Source organism: Nerophis ophidion, linkage group LG05, assembly GCF_033978795.1.
Source record: "Nerophis ophidion isolate RoL-2023_Sa linkage group LG05, RoL_Noph_v1.0, whole genome shotgun sequence".
NCBI classification, from domain to species: Eukaryota; Metazoa; Chordata; class Actinopteri; order Syngnathiformes; family Syngnathidae; genus Nerophis; species Nerophis ophidion.
This window is the reverse complement of record NC_084615.1, coordinates 80,350,633-80,374,726: the sequence shown is the minus strand read 5'-3', so window position 1 is coordinate 80,374,726 and position 24,094 is coordinate 80,350,633. Positions and strand designations below refer to the sequence as shown.

Genomic DNA, 24,094 nt, shown 5'->3' with positions numbered 1-24,094 from the left:
AATTATTAGTAAGTTAATGACAGTTATGATGACATCCTACTTTGGCACCTCCTGTAAAAACAAGTTAACCTTGATCATGTGATAATTATTGGTAAGTTAATGACAGTTATGATGACATCCTACTTTGGCACCTCCTGTAAAAACAAGTTAACCTTGATCATGTGATAATTATTAGTAAGTTAATGACAGTTATGATGACATCCTACTTTGGCACCTCCTGTAAAAACAAGTTAACCTTGATCATGTGATAATTATTGGTAAGTTAATGACAGTTATGATGACATCCTACTTTGGCACCTCCTGTAAAAACAAGTTAACCTTGATCATGTGATAATTATTAGTAAGTTAATGACAGTTATGATGACATCCTACTTTGGCACCTCCTGTAAAAACAAGTTAACCTTGATCATGTGATAATTATTAGTAAGTTAATGACAGTTATGATGACATCCTACTTTGGCACCTCCTGTAAAAACAAGTTAACCTTGATCATGTGATAATTATTAGTAAGTTAATGACAGTTATGATGACATCCTACTTTGGCACCTCCTGTAAAAACAAGTTAACCTTGATCATGTGATAATTATTGGTAAGTTAATGACAGTTATGATGACATCCTACTTTGGCACCTCCTGTAAAAACAAGTTAACCTTGATCATGTGATAATTATTAGTAAGTTAATGACAGTTATGATGACATCCTACTTTGGCACCTCCTGTAAAAACAAGTTAACCTTGATCATGTGATAATTATTAGTAAGTTAATGACAGTTATGATGACATCCTACTTTGGCACCTCCTGTAAAAACAAGTTAACCTTGATCATGTGATAATTATTAGTAAGTTAATGACAGTTATGATGACATCCTACTTTGGCACCTCCTGTAAAAACAAGTTAACCTTGATCATGTGATAATTATTGGTAAGTTAATGACAGTTATGATGACATCCTACTTTGGCACCTCCTGTAAAAACAAGTTAACCTTGATCATGTGATAATTATTAGTAAGTTAATGACAGTTATGATGACATCCTACTTTGGCACCTCCTGTAAAAACAAGTTAACCTTGATCATGTGATAATTATTAGTAAGTTAATGACAGTTATGATGACATCCTACTTTGGCACCTCCTGTAAAAACAAGTTAACCTTGATCATGTGATAATTATTAGTAAGTTAATGACAGTTATGATGACATCCTACTTTGGCACCTCCTGTAAAAACAAGTTAACCTTGATCATGTGATAATTATTAGTAAGTTAATGACAGTTATGATGACATCCTACTTTGGCACCTCCTGTAAAAACAAGTTAACCTTGATCATGTGATAATTATTAGTAAGTTAATGACAGTTATGATGACATCCTACTTTGGCACCTCCTGTAAAAACAAGTTAACCTTGATCATGTGATAATTATTAGTAAGTTAATGACAGTTATGATGACATCCTACTTTGGCACCTCCTGTAAAAACAAGTTAACCTTGATCATGTGATAATTATTGGTAAGTTAATGACAGTTATGATGACATCCTACTTTGGCACCTCCTGTAAAAACAAGTTAACCTTGATCATGTGATAATTATTAGTAAGTTAATGACAGTTATGATGACATCCTACTTTGGCACCTCCTGTAAAAACAAGTTAACCTTGATCATGTGATAATTATTAGTAAGTTAATGACAGTTATGATGACATCCTACTTTGGCACCTCCTGTAAAAACAAGTTAACCTTGATCATGTGATAATTATTAGTAAGTTAATGACAGTTATGATGACATCCTACTTTGGCACCTCCTGTAAAAACAAGTTAACCTTGATCATGTGATAATTATTAGTAAGTTAATGACAGTTATGATGACATCCTACTTTGGCACCTCCTGTAAAAACAAGTTAACCTTGATCATGTGATAATTATTAGTAAGTTAATGACAGTTATGATGACATCCTACTTTGGCACCTCCTGTAAAAACAAGTTAACCTTGATCATGTGATAATTATTAGTAAGTTAATGACAGTTATGATGACATCCTACTTTGGCACCTCCTGTAAAAACAAGTTAACCTTGATCATGTGATAATTATTAGTAAGTTAATGACAGTTATGATGACATCCTACTTTGGCACCTCCTGTAAAAACAAGTTAACCTTGATCATGTGATAATTATTGGTAAGTTAATGACAGTTATGATGACATCCTACTTTGGCACCTCCTGTAAAAACAAGTTAACCTTGATCATGTGATAATTATTAGTAAGTTAATGACAGTTATGATGACATCCTACTTTGGCACCTCCTGTAAAAACAAGTTAACCTTGATCATGTGATAATTATTAGTAAGTTAATGACAGTTATGATGACATCCTACTTTGGCACCTCCTGTAAAAACAAGTTCACCTTGATCATGTGATAATTATTAGTAAGTTAATGACAGTTATGATGACATCCTACTTTGGCACCTCCTGTAAAAACAAGTTAACCTTGATCATGTGATAATTATTAGTAAGTTAATGACAGTTATGATGACATCCTACTTTGGCACCTCCTGTAAAAACAAGTTAACCTTGATCATGTGATAATTATTAGTAAGTTAATGACAGTTATGATGACATCCTACTTTGGCACCTCCTGTAAAAACAAGTTAACCTTGATCATGTGATAATTATTAGTAAGTTAATGACAGTTATGATGACATCCTACTTTGGCACCTCCTGTAAAAACAAGTTAACCTTGATCATGTGATAATTATTAGTAAGTTAATGACAGTTATGATGACATCCTACTTTGGCACCTCCTGTAAAAACAAGTTAACCTTGATCATGTGATAATTATTAGTAAGTTAATGACAGTTATGATGACATCCTACTTTGGCACCTCCTGTAAAAACAAGTTAACCTTGATCATGTGATAATTATTAGTAAGTTAATGACAGTTATGATGACATCCTACTTTGGCACCTCCTGTAAAAACAAGTTAACCTTGATCATGTGATAATTATTGGTAAGTTAATGACAGTTATGATGACATCCTACTTTGGCACCTCCTGTAAAAACAAGTTAACCTTGATCATGTGATAATTATTAGTAAGTTAATGACAGTTATGATGACATCCTACTTTGGCACCTCCTGTAAAAACAAGTTAACCTTGATCATGTGATAATTATTAGTAAGTTAATGACAGTTATGATGACATCCTACTTTGGCACCTCCTGTAAAAACAAGTTAACCTTGATCATGTGATAATTATTAGTAAGTTAATGACAGTTATGATGACATCCTACTTTGGCACCTCCTGTAAAAACAAGTTAACCTTGATCATGTGATAATTATTAGTAAGTTAATGACAGTTATGATGACATCCTACTTTGGCACCTCCTGTAAAAACAAGTTAACCTTGATCATGTGATAATTATTAGTAAGTTAATGACAGTTATGATGACATCCTACTTTGGCACCTCCTGTAAAAACAAGTTAACCTTGATCATGTGATAATTATTAGTAAGTTAATGACAGTTATGATGACATCCTACTTTGGCACCTCCTGTAAAAACAAGTTAACCTTGATCATGTGATAATTATTAGTAAGTTAATGACAGTTATGATGACATCCTACTTTGGCACCTCCTGTAAAAACAAGTTAACCTTGATCATGTGATAATTATTGGTAAGTTAATGACAGTTATGATGACATCCTACTTTGGCACCTCCTGTAAAAACAAGTTAACCTTGATCATGTGATAATTATTAGTAAGTTAATGACAGTTATGATGACATCCTACTTTGGCACCTCCTGTAAAAACAAGTTAACCTTGATCATGTGATAATTATTAGTAAGTTAATGACAGTTATGATGACATCCTACTTTGGCACCTCCTGTAAAAACAAGTTCACCTTGATCATGTGATAATTATTAGTAAGTTAATGACAGTTATGATGACATCCTACTTTGGCACCTCCTGTAAAAACAAGTTAACCTTGATCATGTGATAATTATTAGTAAGTTAATGACAGTTATGATGACATCCTACTTTGGCACCTCCTGTAAAAACAAGTTCACCTTGATCATGTGATAATTATTAGTAAGTTAATGACAGTTATGATGACATCCTACTTTGGCACCTCCTGTAAAAACAAGTTAACCTTGATCATGTGATAATTATTAGTAAGTTAATGACAGTTATGATGACATCCTACTTTGGCACCTCCTGTAAAAACAAGTTAACCTTGATCATGTGATAAAACGTACAACACTTAAGTATCGGTATGGTGAATTAAATCATTGAATGGATTAAGCAAAGAAGTCAAAGCATTTATTAATATGATCTACGAGCGGCATAGCTCAGTTGGTAGAGCGGCCTTGTCAGCAAATTGGGGGTTGCAGGTTCGATTCCCGCTTCCGCCATCCTAGTCACTGCCGTTGTGTCCTTGGGCAAGACACTTTACCCACCTGCTCCCAGTGCCACCCACACTGCTTTAAATGTAACTTAGATATTGGGTTTCACTATGTAAAGCGCTTTGAGTCACTTGAGGAAAAAGCGCTATATAAACATAATTCACTTCACTTTAAGAAACTGTTTAATCGTATTTATCTCAATGTTTGAATCACAACTTATTTAAATATTTATCTATGTCATAGTGTCAAACTAAAGGCCGGATGGCCAAATCTGGTCTGCCACTACATTTTACGTGGCCCGCGGGGACCTGAAAATATTTTGCGGCACTCAAGTACCTTATATTTTCCTATTAAATGTATTTGGTTTTTCCATTTTGATTGAAAAAATACATGTAATGCATTAAATTGCATCCATTTTCACTACATATATATATAACCCTAACCCTAACCCTAACTACATATATATATATATATATATATATATATATATATATATATATATATATATATATATATATATATATATATATATATATATATATATATATATATATGTGTGTGTGTGTATGTAGTGAAAATGGATGCAATTTAATGCATTACATGTATTTTTTCAATCAAAATGGAAAACCAAATACATTAAACAGGAAAATATAAGGTACTTGAGTGCCGCAAAATGTTTTCAGGTCTCCGCGGGCCACATAAAATGTAGTGGCAGACCAGATTTGGCCACCCGGCCTTACATATAAAACGCTGCGTTATATGTGATTTAGTATACAATTAATGATTATTTAAAAAATGTTAGCTTTTTCTCATTACATTCTGATTTTTTTTTGTTAACATTTTTACTGGTGTTTTTTAAGATATATATGTAATTATTTGAACATTTTTTGCATACACATTAGGTATATTTGCACAAAGTATCAGTATCGGATCGGTATCGCCGATACCAGACTGAATTTTAGTCGGTATCAGATCTCAAAGAAAACAGTGTCATTGCACATCACTGATGAGAAACTGTAAAAGCGTTATGTACGTATGCATGTTTGAAATAAATTAAAACCAAACTGTCACAATGTTGACAGTAGAAGCTAGTGAAGTGAAGTATATTTCTATAGCGATTTTCTCTAGTGACTCAAAGCGCTTTACATAGTGAACCTCATTATCTAAGTTACATTTAAAGCAGTGTGGGTGGCACTGGGAGCAGGTGGGGTAAAGTGTCTTGCCCAAGGACACAATGGTAGTGACAAGCATGGCGGAAGCGGGGATCGAACCTGGAACTCTCAAGTTGCTAGCACAGCCGCGCTACCAACCGAGCATACACAGAGCGCCCCATCTTGCACTGGAGTCACGTCATTACGCCGTGCATGTATGATGTATTATTACCCAATATTTATGAATTACAGTCACCCAGTGCCACATTGCACCTCAAATAGTGCGGCTTCATCACGTCCCAGATTTATTTGGGATATTTCTTCATTTTTTAAAGCATATTATTAAATGTTTTGGTCCAAATGAAATATGTTCAAACATAAAAATGGCTAAATGAACTAAAAATAATAATACTACAGTAGTATTGGGCATTAGAGGAGACCAAACCAGTCAAAGCGCACTATTCAGTATCGTGGCTGCTGATTGGCTCAGCCTCAGCCTCAGCATTGCCAATGTGACTAAATGGTGTTGTTTTATGTCATAATGTTGAAAAATGTATTTATTTATGTTGTGAAATGAGTTATCTACACAGAAATACTTTGTAATTCTTTATTTACATACCTTAACTGTTTCCAAACGGTGTCTGTAACACAGCAGTAAAACGGCTGATCAAACAAAACAGAAGTTGCGGAAGCCCACTATCCAATCCGCTAAACAGACTCAATTACTCCACGGTGATGTTTTGGTGAGTTTACTGACAAATTTACGAATCAAATCAACTTTATTTATAAAGCACATTTAAAATGTACCACAGGGGTAGCCAAAGTGCCGTACAATGGGCAGGTTAAAAGATAATACGAGAACCGAGCAAACAACACAACACAAACAGAACATGATAAAAAATAAATAAATAAAACATAAAAACAGGTTGACAGCAGGTGTATAATGGGGTGCCATTGCAGGATGGATATCACGCAGTGTTAAAAGCCAAGGAATAAAAGTATGTTGTTAGAGAGATTTAAAAAGAGGAAGAGAGGAGGCTTGTCTAACACTCAGAGGTAGGTGGTTCCAGAGCTTGGGAGCAGCAGCGTCGAAAGCTCTGTCACCTCTAAACAACACAAAAAGAATGCTATTGTAAGTTAATAATGCTCACACAAACACTCGTAGATGTGTTACCATATTAGCTAAAGCTAGCAGACGCCAGCTTCATGACAGTACGATAATGTGTATACATATGCATGAGAACATGACAGTACGATAATGTGTATACATATGCATGAGAACATGACAGTACGATAATGTGTATACATATGCATGAGAACATGACAGTACAATAATGTGTATACATATGCATGAGAACATGACAGTACGATAATGTGTATACATATGCATGAGAACATTACAGTACGATAATGTGTATACATATGCATGAGAACATGACAGTACGATAATGCGTATACATATGCATGAGAACATGACAGTACGATAATGTGTATACATATGCATGAGAACATGACAGTACGATAATGTGTATACATATGCATGAGAACATGACAGTACGATAATGTGTATACATATGCATGAGAACATTACAGTACGATAATGTGTATACATATGCATGAGAACATGACAGTACGATAATGTGTATACATATGCATGAGAACATGACAGTACGATAATGTGTATACATATGCATGAGAACATGACAGTACGATAATGTGTATACATATGCATGAGAACATGACAGTACGATAATGTGTATACATATGCATGAGAACATGACAGTACGATAATGTGTATACATATGCATGAGAACATGACAGTACGATAATGTGTATACATATGCATGAGAACATGACAGTACGATAATGTGTATACATATGCATGAGAACATTACAGTACGATAATGTGTATACATATGCATGAGAACATGACAGTACGATAATGTGTATACATATGCATGAGAACATGACAGTACGATAATGTGTATACATATGCATGAGAACATGACAGTACGATAATGTGTATACATATGCATGAGAACATGACAGTACGATAATGTGTATACATATGCATGAGAACATGACAGTACGATAATGTGTATACATATGCATGAGAACATGACAGTACGATAATGTGTATACATATGCATGAGAACATGACAGTACGATAATGTGTATACATATGCATGAGAACATGACAGTACGATAATGTGTATACATATGCATGAGAACATTACAGTACGATAATGTGTATACATATGCATGAGAACATGACAGTACGATAATGTGTATACATATGCATGAGAACATGACAGTACGATAATGTGTATACATATGCATGAGAACATGACAGTACGATAATGTGTATACATATGCATGAGAACATGACAGTACGATAATGTGTATACATATGCATGAGAACATGACAGTACGATAATGTGTATACATATGCATGAGAACATGACAGTACGATAATGTGTATACATATGCATGAGAACATGACAGTACAATAATGTGTATACATATGCATGAGAACATTACAGTACGATAATGTGTATACATATGCATGAGAACATGACAGTACGATAATGTGTATACATATGCATGAGAACATGACAGTACGATAATGTGTATACATATGCATGAGAACATTACAGTACGATAATGTGTATACATATGCATGAGAACATGACAGTACGATAATGCGTATACATATGCATGAGAACATGACAGTACGATAATGTGTATACATATGCATGAGAACATGACAGTACGATAATGTGTATACATATGCATGAGAACATGACAGTACGATAATGTGTATACATATGCATGAGAACATGACAGTACGATAATGTGTATACATATGCATGAGAACATGACAGTACAATAATGTGTATACATATGCATGAGAACATTACAGTACGATAATGTGTATACATATGCATGAGAACATGACAGTACGATAATGCGTATACATATGCATGAGAACATGACAGTACGATAATGTGTATACATATGCATGAGAACATGACAGTACGATAATGTGTATACATATGCATGAGAACATTACAGTACGATAATGTGTATACATATGCATGAGAACATGACAGTACGATAATGTGTATACATATGCATGAGAACATGACAGTACGATAATGTGTATACATATGCATGAGAACATGACAGTACGATAATGTGTATACATATGCATGAGAACATGACAGTACGATAATGTGTATACATATGCATGAGAACATGACAGTACGATAATGTGTATACATATGCATGAGAACATGACAGTACGATAATGTGTATACATATGCATGAGAACATGACAGTACAATAATGTGTATACATATGCATGAGAACATTACAGTACGATAATGTGTATACATATGCATGAGAACATGACAGTACGATAATGCGTATACATATGCATGAGAACATGACAGTACGATAATGTGTATACATATGCATGAGAGCATGACAGTACAATAATGCGTATACATATGCATGAGAACATGACAGTACGATAATGTGTATACATATGCATGAGAACATGACAGTACGATAATGTGTATACATATGCATGAGAACATGACAGTACGATAATGTGTATACATATGCATGAGAACATGACAGTACGATAATGTGTATACATATGCATGAGAACATTACAGTACGATAATGTGTATACATATGCATGAGAACATTACAGTACGATAATGTGTATACATATGCATGAGAACATGACAGTACGATAATGCGTATACATATGCATGAGAACATGACAGTACGATAATGTGTATACATATGCATGAGAACATGACAGTACGATAATGTGTATACATATGCATGAGAACATTACAGTACGATAATGTGTATACATATGCATGAGAACATGACAGTACGATAATGTGTATACATATGCATGAGAACATGACAGTACGATAATGTGTATACATATGCATGAGAACATTACAGTACAATAATGCGTATACATATGCATGAGAACATTACAGTACGATAATGTGTATACATATGCATGAGAACGTTACAGTACGATAATGTGTATACATATGCATGAGAACGTTACAGTACGATAATGCGTATACATATGCATGAGAACATTACAGTACGATAATGCGTATACATATGCATGAGAACATTACAGTACGATAATGTGTATACATATGCATGAGAACGTTACAGTACGATAATGCGTATACATATGCATGAGAACATTACAGTACGATAATGTGTATACATATGCATGAGAACATTACAGTACGAGAATGTGTATACATATGCATGAGAACATTACAGTACGATAATGTGTATACATATGCATGAGAACATTACAGTACAATAATGTGTATACATATGCATGAGAACATGACAGTACGATAATGTGTATACATATGCATGAGAACATGACAGTACGATAATGTGTATACATATGCATGAGAACATTACAGTACGATAATGTGTATACATATGCATGAGAACATTACAGTACGATAATGTGTATACATATGCATGAGAACATTACAGTACGATAATGTGTATACATATGCATGAGAACATGACAGTACGATAATGTGTATACATATGCATGAGAACATTACAGTACGATAATGTGTATACATATGCATGAGAACATTACAGTACGATAATGTGTATACATATGCATGAGAACATTACAGTACGATAATGTGTATACATATGCATGAGAACACTCCTACAGACATCACACATGGGACGATTGCGTAATTAAGAATTGTTTTAGTTGTACTGTAAAAACTTACAAACGCTGCTTGGAGTGACAAATGAAGATTATTTTCAAGCAGAAACTTGAAAGGATTTAAGGCAGGGGTCTCAAACTCAATTTACCTGGGGGCCACTGGATGCAAAAATTGGGTGGGGCTGGGCCGCAAGAAAAGATTTCTTAAAAAAATCCAACACGCACATTTTAATAATTCACCTTTGAGTGGCTCTCCCGCCCTAGCAACACACTTGCCAACTGTCACGATCTTTCCAGGAAACACCCGAATATCAGTGCTCCTCTTGACAATCTCGCAGAGCAATCATTCCACCGGTTGTCACCCGGACAACAATATTTGGGGGTGCCGTGATGGCACTGCCTTTAGCGTCCTCTGCAACATGTCGTCTTGCCCGCTTTTCCAACCTACAAACAGTTTACCGGCCCAGTCAAATATTGGATGAGGCTTCTGCACACCCACGGAAGTGACTGCAAGAATACTTGATTAACAGCCATACAGGTCACACTGAGGGTGGCCGTATAAACAACTTTAACACTGTTACAAATATGCGCCACACTGTGAACTCACACCAAACAAGATTGACAAACACATTTTGGGAAAACATCCGCACCGTAACACAACATAAACACAACAGAACAAATACCCAGAATCCAATGCAACCCTAATTCTTCCGGGCTACAATAAGGGGCGGGGGTGCATATTGTAGCCCGGTAGAGTTAGGGCTGCATGGGATTCTGGGAATTTGTTCTGTTGTGTTTATGTTGTGTTACAGTGCAGATGTTCTCCCAAAATGTCATTCTTGTTTGGTGTGGGTTCACAGTGTGGCGCACATTTGTAACAGTGTTGAAGTTGTTTATACGGCCACCCTCAGTGTGACCTGTGTGGCTGTTGATCAACTTTGTCTTGCAGTCACCTACTGCATCTGCAGAAGCCAAATACAACATGTGGCTGGGCTGGCACGCTGTTTGTTCAGGTTGTAGAGGACGCTAAAGGCAGTGTCTCCACGGTGACCCCTTACTATTGTTGTTTGGGTGAAATTCGGGAGAATGATTCCCCCTGGAGCACCACTAAAAATTAGGAGTCTTCCCTAAGAATCGAGGGTATACAAGTATGACGCTGTAAAGTGCCATTCATATAAAACTTGCGGGCCGCACCAACATTCAATTTTCATATTAAGGTACGGGCTGCAAAATAACGTCTCGCGGGCCGCAATTGGCCTGCGGGCCGCGTGTTTGAGACCCCAGATTTAAGGCATTAAAACAGGAAGTACATTGTCAGCCCGCAACACCTGCAGTGAGCAAACTCATACAAAAGATGGCGTCATAGCACAAACTATAACACACCATTTCAGTCCTCTGCTGGGGTTTAATGCAAACTGTTGAACACTAAAATGATGGGCATTACTAAATAAATTAGCTTTATATAAGCTGCAGGGTTTAAAAAAACATAGCGGCTTATAGTCCAGAATTAACGGTAATTTATAAATAATGATTACTACATTACGGGGATACATTTATCGCTGATATGTGGGATGAGAATCAGCACTTCCAAGTCCGAGTCCATGGTTCTCGCCCGGGAAAAGGTGGAGTGCCATCTCCAGGTTGGGGAGGAGACCCTGCCCCAAGTGCAGGAGTTCAAGTACCTAGGAGTCTTGTTCACGAGTGAGGGAAGAGTGGATGGTGAGATCGACAGGCGGATCGGTGCGGCGTCTTCAGTAATGCAGACGCTGTATCAATCCATTGTGGTGAAGAAGGAACTGAGCCGGAAGGCAAAGCTCTCAATTTACCGGTCGATCTACATTCCCATCCTCACCTATGGTCATGAGCTTTGGGTTTTGACCGAAAGGACAAGATCACGGGTACAAGCGGCCCAAATGAGTTTCCTCAGGTCTCTCCCTTAGAGATAGGGTGAGAAGCTCTGCCATCCGGGAGGAACTCAAAGTAAAGCCGCTGCTCCTCCACATGGAGAGGAGCCAGATGAGGTGGTTTGGGCATCTGGTCAGGATGCCACCCGAACGCCTCCCTAGGGAGGTGTTTAGGGCACGTCCAACCGGCAGGAGGCCACAGGGAAGACCAAGGACACGTTGGGAAGACTATGTCTCCCGGCTGGCCTGGGATCCCCTAGGAGGAGCTGGACAAGGTGGCTTGGGAGAGGAAAGTCTGGGCTTCCCTGCTTAGGCTGCTGCCCCCGCGATAAGACCTCGGATAAGCAGAAGAAGATGGATGGATGGATGGATGTCCAAAACCTGTTAACAGCGATAAACAAGGATTGGCTGTATTTACCTGTATTTTCTGCAAAAAAATGTTTTAAAGATTTTTTTTCGAAACAATTTTGAAAACTACAAACTTTTTTTTATTAACAAGTTTCTGAATTTATTGTGATGTGAAGAATGAATCGTGAATGCGCGAGTAGCTACTGTGCGTCATTCCCTGTCCAATCAGATCCCTATCGGTTCTGGGCCTCGAGTGAAGTGAAGTGAATAATATTTATATAGCGCTTTTCTCTAGTGACTCAAAGCGCTTTACATAGTGAAACCCAATATCTAAGTTACATTTAAAGCAGTGTGGGTGGCACTGGGAGCAGGTGGGTAAAGTGTCTTGCCCAAGGACACAACGGCAGTGACTAGGATGGCACAAGCGGGGATCGAACCTGCAACCCTCAAGTTGCTGGCACGGCCACTCTACCAACCGAGCTATGCCGCCCTATGCCTCGAGGGGGCTTGTTGGCGCAGTATCTAGGAATTGCTATGAAATATGGTGTTTTATTTGTCAACACTACATTCAGCTCATTTATTTCTTTGGCATTTCAACCCTGGGATAGCATCTCAGCATTGGGATGCAATTTCGGAGGGATCGACATCCAAAATTGGGTCATAATCTAAAGCTTTTTGAAAGCAAGAGCTACTTCTTGGGTACTGATTAATGCCAAGGGCTACCAGTTTGATACACACTTCAATTAATTGCCAGAAATAGCCAATTTGCTAAATTTACCTTTAATAAATAAATCTATATATATAAAAAAATAAAAATGTTTTCATTTTACGGAAGGTTTTTTGTAGAGAATAAATGACAAAAACACTTAATTTCACAGTTTAAAAGAGGAGAAAACATGAAAAAAATGAAAATTTAATTTTCAAACATAGTTTGTCTTCAATTTCGACTCTTTAAAATTGAAAATTCAACCGAAAAAAATGAAGAGAATTTTGAAAAAATTAAAAAAATTATTTATGGAACATCATTAGTAATTTTTCTTGATTAAGATTAATTTTAAAATGTTGATGACATGTTTTAAATAGGTTAAAATCCAATCTGCACTTTGTTGGAATATATGTGAAGTGAATTATATTTATATAGCGCTTTTCTCTAGTGACTCAAAGCGCTTTACATAGTGAAAGCCAATATCTAAGTTACATTTGAAGCAGTGTGGGTGGCACTGGGAGCAGGTGGGTCAAGTGTCTTGCCCAAGGACACAACGGCAGTAACTAGGATGGCGGAAGCGGGAATTGAACCTGCAACCCTCAAGTTGCTGGCACGGCCACTCTTCCAACCGAGCTAAACCGCAAATATAAAAAATTGGACCAAGCTATATTTCTAACAAAGACGAATCATTATTTCTTCTAGATTTTCCCGAACAAACATTTTAAAAGAAATTCAAAAGACTTTGAAATAAGATTTAAATTTGATTCTACAGATTTTGCCAGAATATTTTTTTTAAATTTTAATCATAATAAGTTTGAAGAAATATTATACAAATATTCTTTGTTGAACAAACAGAAGCTAAAATGAAGAATTAAATTAAAATGTATTTATTATTCTTTACAATAAAAAAAAATGCTTGAACCTTGATTTAAATTGTCAGGAAAGAAAAGGAAGGAATTTAAAAGGTAAACATGTATATGTGTTTAAAAATCCCCAAATCATTTTTAAAGTTGTATTTTTTCTCTAAAATTGTCTTTCTAAAAGTTATAATAAGCAAAGTAAAAAGATAAATGAATTTATTTAAACAAGTGAAGACCAAGTCTAAAAAATATTTTCTTGGATTTTCAAATTCTATTTGAGTTTTGTCTCCCTGAGAATTAAAATGTCGAGCAAAGCAAGACCAGCTTGCTAGTAAATAAATAAAATTTTAAAAATAGAGGCAGCTCACTGGTAAGTGCTGCTATTTGATCTATTTTTAGAACAGGCCAGCGGGCGACTCATCTGGTCCTTACGGGCGACCTGCTGCCCGCGGGCACCGCGTTGGTGACCCCTGGTCTAAAGAAGTACAAATGCAGAAATTGGTCCCTTTGTTAAGAACGTTGTGTGGAAGATCAACCCAATGTTGATGATTCACACAAATCTGTTTGGCTCTCATGAAGCCTTTCATGTTCTACTAACAAGCCAGATGGAGGGACTTTTTGCCTTTCTTTAACATTTCTGGTGATTCGCAGAAATTCATGGGATTTTCCCAGAAAAAATGTAATGTGTTTATTAATATAGCGCATGTCCGATGACAATTTAATCAATAGACAAACCAAGCTGGAGAGATGGTGCTCACTTAGTCACAGCATCTTTTGACAGAGTCTACACCAGTGGTTCTCAACCTTTTTCAATGATGTACCCCTGTGAACATATTTTTAATTCAAGTACATCCTAATCCAGGGCTGTCAAACTCATTTTAGCTCAGGGGCCACATGGAGGAAGATCTATTCCCAAGTGGGCCGGAATAGGTAAAATCATGGCATTTATTATTTAAACATAAAAACAACTTCAGGTTGTTTTCTTTGTTGGCCAAAAATCGAACAAGCACATTCTGAAAATGTCCAAATCCCAAATAATCCTTGGGAGGAAACACTTCAAATTTGTTGAAAATTCTGAGGAAATTGGTGCCGCTTCAAAAACACAATGATCTTAGACTTTGTCTCAGTGTATCTAGAAAACCAGGATTAAACTTTAAATCACAGTCTTTCTGGGATTGAAAAAAACCACAACAAAACATGTCCACGTATCAATCCAGTGCTAACTCAACAAACCGTAAGAAACGTGGGTAAAAACTCTTCAAAAGGGTTAAGTTCACTTTTCTGTTTGACAGACATTTTGGGGCAACAAGGGAGCCAAAAAATGTTGTGTTCGAAGCAGAAGACATAAAATGTCAGGTTTTAAGTTTCATGTGGGTCGAGGAAGAGCCACAGTCCCCCTTTACTGTGTACCTCTTTCTTGGCCCCGACTGCAGTGGACACATTTAGAACAGCACTTTCTTTCCTTCCGAAAAACACACACAAAAAAAAAAACAGCTGTATTTTATACTTGGTAAGCTCATCAAGCGGGCCGGATAAAACCTGTTTGCGGGCCGTATGTTTGACATGCCTGCCCTAATCAGAGCAAAGCATTTTTGGTTGAAAAAAAGAGATGAAGAAACAAAATACAGCACAATGTCATCAGTTTCTGATTTATTAAATTCTATAACAGTGCAAAATATTGCTCATTTGTTGTGGTCTTGTGACGCTTAGCTGGCATTGTGGGTATGCAGGTGCGTTCTCTCTATAATGCAGGCAGACTGGAAACAGCGTGAAAGTAAGAAATGATGATTTAGTTCTACTATAAAACAGACTAAGAACAAAAAGACTTGCATAAGGCACTGAAGACAGAACCAACAGAACTAGCATGGGAGCTAGAAAAAACTGAAAACGATAGCATGTGAGCTGGGGACACAAAGGAAGGAATAGCGTGGAAGCTAACGAATACAAAAATACTATTTTTACCACAATAGGAATCAGCGACGTCACCTGTCGCATCGATCAGCAAACTAGAATCCGAGGACGAATGAACAAAAAGGGCAAGCTTAAATAGAGGGGATAATCACAAAGCAGGTGCGCGTGAAAAACAAAAGGCAGGTGACACAAATGCTTAACTATGGAAACGGAAACAAACAGGAAGTGCCACCAGGAACTAAGGGAGTCAAATACTAACAAGACAAGATACAAAACAGAACCAAAACCCGAATGTGGCATGATCCGAGCCACGGATCATGACAGGTCTTGAACAATTTGGAAAAAAAGATAACTAAAATAACTAAAAACTTGTTGAAAAATAAACAAGTGATTCAATTATGAATAAAGATTTCTCCACATAGAAGTAATCATCAACTTAAAGTGCCCTCTTTGGGGATTGTAATAGAGATCCATCTGGATTCATCAACTTACTTATAAACATTTCTTCACAAAAACAGAAATCTTCAACATCAATATTTATGGAACATGTCCACAAAAAATCTAGCTGTCAACACTGAATATTGCATTGTTGTATTTCTTTTCACACTTTATGAACTTACATTCATAATTTGTTGAAGTATTATTCAATAAATATATTTATAAAGGATTTTTGAATTGTTGCTATTTTTAGAATATTTTTTGAAAAATCTCACGTACCCCTTGGCATACCTTCAAGTCCCCCCATTTGAGAACCACTGGTCTACACAACACCAGGCATCGTCACTAACCAGAGTGTCCCATCAACAGAGATACGGCCAAGTCAATGACAACTTCCTGAAGAGTGACCACCCGGCTGTGGCTCGCACTAAGCCCCGTCTCACCTCCCCCTTCATGGACTCTAACCCGGCATTCGGCCCCCCCTGCCCCGTCGCTGTCTCGTTCCCTGTTGACTCAAGCATGGGGGGGTCGCAGGAAGTCATCCCTTCATACAACGACTACATCATCCCCATCCCGGACCCCAAGCCCGAAGACGCCTTCCCCGACATGGAGTCAGAAAGCCCAGCGAGGTACACAACCACTGACATGTCGATGCTTCCTGTCCTCACAAATATAAACAGAATACAATGATTTGCAAATCATTTTCAAGTCATATTCAGTTGAATATGCTACAAAGACAACATATGTGAAGTGAAGTGAATTATATTTATATAGCGCTTTTTCTCTAGTGACTCAAAGCGCTTTACATAGTGACAGCCAATATCTAAGTTCCATTTAAAGCAGTGTGGGTGGCACTGGGAGCAGTTGGGTAAAGTGTCTTGCCCAAGGACACAACGGCAGTGACTAGGATGGCACAAGCGGGGATTGAACCTGCAACCCTCAAGTTGCTGACACGGCCACTCTACCAACCGAGCTAAACCGCCATATTTCAACATATTTGATGTTCAAACTGATAAACATTTTTTTTTTGCAAATAATCATTAACTTTAGAATTTGTTGCCAGCAACACGTGACAAAAAAGTTGGGAAAGGTGGCAATATCCATTTTTCCATCCATTCCTACCGCTTATTCCCTTTTGGGGCGCTGACGCCTATCTCAGCTACAATCGGGCGGAAGGCGGGGTACACCCTGGACAAGTCGCCACCACATCACATGGCAATAAATACTGATAAAGTTGAGGAATGCTCATCAAACACTTATATGTAACATCCCACAGGTGTTCCATATAAGGCTAATGATTGCATATAAAAGCAGCTTCCATGAAATGCTAAGTAATTCACAAACAAGGATGGGGTGAGGGTCACCACTTTGTAAGCAAATTGTCAAACAGTTTTAGAACAACATTTCTCAACGAGCTATTGCAAGGAATTTAGGGATTTTACCATCTACAGTCCGTAAAATCATCAAAAGGTTCAGAGAATCTGGAGAAATCACTGCACGTAAGCAAGGATATAACGGACTTTTGATCCTTCAGGCGGTACTGCATCAAAAACCGACATCACTGTGTAAAGGATATCACCACTTGGGCTCAGGAACACTTCATAAAACCACTGTCAGTAAATACAGTTGGTCGCTACATCTGTAAGTGCAAGTTAAAACTCTGCTATGGAAAGCCAAACCCATTTATCAACAATATCCTGAAACGCCGCTGGCTTGGCTGGGCCCGAGCTCACCTAAGATGGACTGATGCAAAGTGGAAAAGTGTTCTGTGGTCTGACGAGTCCACATTTCAAATTATATAAATAACCATTCGGACTGTTATCGACCCAAAGTGTAAAAGAGGACATGGTGTCCTCCAGAACAAAGAGGAAAATAACCATCCGGATTGTTATAGGCGCAAAGTGTAAAAGCCAGCATGTGTGATGGTATGGGGGTGTATTAGTGCCCAAGGCATGGGTAACTTACACATGTGTGATGGTATGGGGGTGTATTAGTGCCCAAGACATGGGTAACTTACACATGTGTGATGGTATGGGGGTGTATTAGTGAACAAGACATGGGTAACTTACACATGTGTGATGGTATGGGGGTGTATTAGTGCCCAAGGCATGGGTAACTTACACATCTGTGAAGGCACCATTAATGCTGAAAGGTACATACAGGTTTTGGAACAACATATGTTGTCATCCAAGCAACATTATCATGGACGCCCCTGCTTATTTCAGCAAGACAATGCCAAGCCACGTGTTACAACAGCGTGCCTTTGTAAAAAAAGATTGTGGGTACTTTCCTGGCCCGCCTGCAGTCCAGACCTGTCTCCCATTGAAAATGTGTGGCGCATTATGAAGCGTAAAATAGGACAGCGGAGACCCCGGACTGTTGAAGGACTGAAGCTCTACATAAAACAAGAATGGGAAAGAATTCCACTTTCAAAGCTTCAACAATTAGTTTCCTCAGTTCCCAAACGTTTATTGAGTGTTGTTAAAAGAAAAGGTGATGTAACACAGTGGTGAACATGCCCTTTCCCAACTACTTTGGCACATGTTGCAGCCATGAAATTTTAAGTTATCTATTATTTGCAAAAAAAAATAAAATAAAGTTTATGAGTTTGAACATCAAATATGTTGTCTTTGTAGTGCATTCAACTGAATATGGGTTAAAAATTATTTGCAAATCATTGTATTCTGTTTATATTTACATCTAACACAATTTTCCAACTTAAATGGAAACAGGGTTTGTAATTCAAACAACTAGAAAATGCCATTTCGGTAGAAATTTCGTGTAAAAGCTGAACAGCCAAAGAAAACTGAAATGCTAACAGTTGGCAAGTGTCAAGTAACAAAAATAGGAGCTAAAAAAGCTAACATGCTAAAATATGAACCTAATATGCTAACATAAAAAATTAGTAGGACAAAACAATGTTCACCAAATACTCTCATCAGTAAAGGTTAGACACAAACATATTAAACAGTGGGCTTTCTAACAATTGGGAAGGTTTGTGTCATGTTTGTCCTCAAACAAAAACAAATTCTAAAAAAAAAATAATGTTCCCCCATATTTTTCCATTTTCAATCCTTTTTGGAAAATGCCCATCCATCCATTGTCTACCGCTTGTCCCTTTTTGGGGTTGCTGGAGGCTATCTCAGCTGCATTCGGGTGGTAAGCCTGGGTTCGATCCTGCGCTCGGGATCTTTCTGTGTGGAGTTTGCATGTTCTCCCCGTGACTGCGTGGGTTCCCTCCGGGTACTCCGGCTTCCTCCCACCTCCAAAGACATGCACCTGGGGATAGGCCCCTCCCACCTCCAAAGACATGCACCTGGGGATAGGCCCCTCCCACCTCCAAAGACATGCACCTGGGGATAGGCCCCTCCCACCTCCAAAGACATGCACCTGGGGATAGGCCCCTCCCACCTCCAAAGACATGCACCTGGGGATAGGTTGATTGGCAACACTAAATTGGCCCGAGTGTGTGAATGAGAGTGTGGAACTCAATTTACCTGTGAGGCTGGGCCGCAAGAAAAGATTTCTTAAAAAAAATGTTGCATACTCCTCAGCATGTCTCGTTGTATAAATGACGTTTCAAATTGTATTTCTTGTGCACCGCAACTTTCTCTGTGCAAATAAGACACTACGGGGGGGTCCCTGTGCTCAACAAAGAAATATTGCATCTCCCACTTTTCCTGGAATTGTCTCTGCTCATCACTAACCTTTCTTTTCACTGCAGGCTTTGAAAAAGACATGTTTGGGCTTGTGGAATATATTTGTATTTAGCAGACGCACGGGGAATAATTGTATTCCCGCAATGTGTGTCGTTCTGCTTTTCCTCCCTATAGCAACACGGTAGACGGCGGATAATAGCCGGGAAAGTACCGGGATAGCGAGCGCAAAAAAGTGACAGCTCCCGGCGTCATATAGAAATATATGTAGTGTTCGTCGTGTGAGGCAATGCAAATTAAACAATAAAAAAAGTAAATAACAGTTTGAATTAGTCCAGGTTATTGGGGACTGTTATTACTGACGGACAGGTGTCGCGGTGTGACTGCAGCCAGCATTTAAGAAAACCCTCGTCTCCATGGCAACGTCTCTGTCGCTTTCACTCATTTGCCGCTTTTCCACTAACGCAAGGGTAGGCAAACCAAAACGTTGAAAGAGCCATTTTGGAGCCAAATAACACAACGCTCTCAAGCGCCATTCATGTAAAAGTTGCGGGCCGCACTAACTTTAAAGGCCTACTGAAATGAGATGTTCTTATTTAAACGGGGATAGCAGCTCCATTCTATGTGTCATACTTCATCATTTTGCCATATTGCCATATTTTTGCTGAAAGGATTTAGTAGAGAACATCCACGATAAAGTTCACAACTTTTGGTCGCTAATAAAACAGCCTTGCCTGTACCGGAAGTAGCAGACAATGTGCGTGTGACGTCACGAGTTGTGGAGCTCCTCACATCTGAACATTGTTTATAATGTGAGCCTCCAGCAGCAAGAGCTATTCAGACCGAGAAAGCGACAATTTCCCCATTAGTTTGAGCGAGGATGAAAGATTCATGGATAAGGAAAGTTAGAGTGAAGCACAAAAAAGAAAAAAAAAAATGCGGCGGCGGCAGTGAGACTATTTCAGATGTAATTAGACACATTTACTAGGATAATTCTGGAAGATCCCTTATCTGCTTATTGTTTTAATAGTGTTTTAGTGAGATTGTAAAGACATACCTGAAAGTCGGAGGGCTGCGGTGAACGCCAGTGTCTCTGAGAGAAGCCGATGGAGGAGCCAAGAACACAGCTGCCTTTTTGACAACTGCAGGAGGTGGTCCCATAATCCACTGAAGTCTCCGGTAAGAGCCGACTTAATATCACAATTTTCCCATCCAAAAACTTGCTGGTTGATGTAGAAAACATGTTCGCTTGACCGTTCTGTGTTAAAGCTTCATAACAAAGTAACACAGGCTGTGTCTCGGTTGCTAAAGGCAGCTGCAATCCACCGCTTTCCACCAACAGCATTCTTCTTTGACGTCTCCATTATTAATTGAACAAATTGCAAAAGATTCAGCAACACAGATGTACAAAATACTGTGTAATTATGTGATGAAAAGAGACTACTTTTAGCCGTGTGTGGTGCTGGCTAATATGTCCCCTCTAACCAACAACGTCACAAACACGCGTCATCATACGCACCATCACTCCGCGACGTTTTCAACAAGAAACTCCGCGGTAAATTTAAAATTGCAATTTAGTAAAGTAAAGCGGGCGTATTGTCATGTGTTGCAATGTTAATATTTCATCATTGATATATAAACTATCAGACTGCGTGGTGGCTAGTAGTGAGCAGAGGTGGGTAGTAATGCGCTACATTTACTCCGTTACATCTACTTGAGTAACTTTTGGGATAAAATGTACTTCTAAGAGTAGTTTTTATGCAACATACTTTTACTTTTACTTGAGTATATTTATAGAGAAGAAACGCTACTTTTACTCCGTTCTATTTATCTACAATCAGCTCGCTACTTTTTTTTTTATCGATCTGTTAATGTTTGTTTTGGTTAATGACAGCTCTTCAAAGTAGAATCTACACATGTCTGCATTTCACCAATCACATGCAGTCACTGGTGACCTTGGACCAATCAAACAGAGCCAGGCGGTCACATGACCCGACTTGAACATGTTGACAAACTTATTGGGGTGTTACCATTTAGTGCTCAATTGTACAGAATATGTACTGTACTGTGCAATCTAATAATAAAAGTTTCAATCAATCAATCAAAAGTGTAAAGGAAAAAAGACACTTTTTATTTCAACCGTACTTCCCGTCAAAAGCCTAAAGACTGATCGCACAGTTCCTGTCTTCACAATAAAAGTGCCGCTCCATCATGCCTGCGCTAACAAAATAAGAGTCTCCGAAAGCCAGCGCAAACAAGCTAGCAAGCTACGGAGTTTGCCGCCAATGTATTTCTTGTAAAGTGTATAAAAACCAATATGGAAGCTGGACAAATAAGATGCCAAAAACCAACCACTTTCATGTGGTATTAGACAGAAAAGAGGAACTTTTTTTCTCCTCCATTTGAAAATGTGGACGTCTTGATTCCAATCAATGCAAGTCATCAGAATCAGGTAATACACCAATTTATATTCTTGTCTTCATGAAAGATAGGAATCTATATGTTAAACATGCATGTATATTCATTAAAACACCTTCAACATGCAAACAAAAACAGCAAAATAAATAAATATAAATTATATACTGTATATATAAATGTATGTGTGTACATATATATATATATATATATATATATATATACGTGTGTGTGTATATATATGTGTGTGTATGTATATATGATATGTGTGTGTATGTATATGTGAGGTAGATCACCTCGACTTGGTCATTGATTAAGTAATTGATAAACGTTGAAAAACTTATTGGGGTGTTACCATTTAGTGGTCAATTGTAGGGAATATGTACTGTACTGTGCTATCTAATAATACAAGTTTTAATCAATCAATCAATCAATCAATGCCTACTGAGCCTATGGTGCTGTTAAGTTATTGTGGCTCAATGTGCCATTTTTTTAATTTTATTTTAATGTACTATTATTTAATATATATTATTGTTTTAGTTGCTTAAAAGATATTCCTGGCTCTGAATTTGCTCATTGCTATTTTTAGGTTTTTGTGCATTACTTGTTGCCGTCATCATTAAAGGAACAGGTTACTCATCAGTTACTCAGTACTTGAGTAGTTTTTTCACAACATACTTTTTACTTTTACTCAAGTAAATATTTGGGTGACTACTCCTTACTTTTACTTGAGTAATACATCTGTAAAGTAACAGTACTCTTACTTGAGTACAATTTCTGGCTCCTCTACCCACCTCTGCTAGTGGGTTTCAGTAGGCCTTTAAACTTTCATATTAAGGTGGGGGCCACAAAAAAACGTCGGCCCGCATGTCTGAGTCCCCTGGTTTAAAGCAAATGGGGCCAAAAAGTATTTAAAAACAACTTTGTCAACGTTATTATGAAAGCAAATGACTCCCTTGTGTTTCCTGCTGTTCTAATGTGCAAACTAAATCAACAATGATTCAAGCTGCACATGTGAATTTAGGTAAGAAGAAAACCAAAAACGTGTAAATGTCTTCATGCCTCACCTGGTGCATAGTTCACCGCACGTCACTGTGTTGGAGTGTTTGGAATGTTGGCTTCTGTTGGGGCCCTGACAGTTTTAATGAGCAAATGCAAGAAAGATGGCGTCAGGGTCACTCCTTAATTGGCAGCACCTTGTGACCGTCTCCTTGTTGTCCTCAGCTCTGTGGCTCTGGAGCTGGAGGAGACTGACTCCTTGTCCCAGGACACGGCTGACACGCTTCCAGAAGAGGAGCGGCTGGAGAGGAGCAGCGAGAGAGACGCTCTGCTGGCTTCTTCGGGGACGCCTGAGGTAGAAGACAGCTTTCTGTAGTCACATTTATCAACCCTGGGAAAACCTAACCTTTAACTGGGACTTTTCCCTTCCAACTGAACACGCTGGGGAAAAAAAAAAAAAAAAGGGAACATGACTAAATTAGAATGCATGGAGACTAAAAGAAGCTTTGTATTTCCACTAAGCATTCAAGAAGTTGTCCTGTATATAAATATATAGTTTTTTTTCTCACA

At 37.9% G+C, this 24,094-nt stretch overlaps 1 protein-coding gene across 2 annotated transcripts in view; it reads left to right on the top strand.

Moving 5' to 3' along the window:
* pdgfrb (platelet-derived growth factor receptor, beta polypeptide) overlaps positions 1-24,094 on the top strand; it is a 116,017-nt gene extending 91,923 nt beyond the window's left edge. For both annotated transcript variants that reach the window (XM_061902131.1, XM_061902132.1), the window contains exons 22-23: positions 16,824-17,083; positions 23,750-24,094. In XM_061902131.1, the coding sequence (XP_061758115.1) occupies positions 16,824-17,083; positions 23,750-23,900 (411 nt within the window). In that variant the 3' untranslated portion in view covers positions 23,901-24,094. The remainder of the gene's footprint in view (positions 1-16,823; positions 17,084-23,749) is intronic.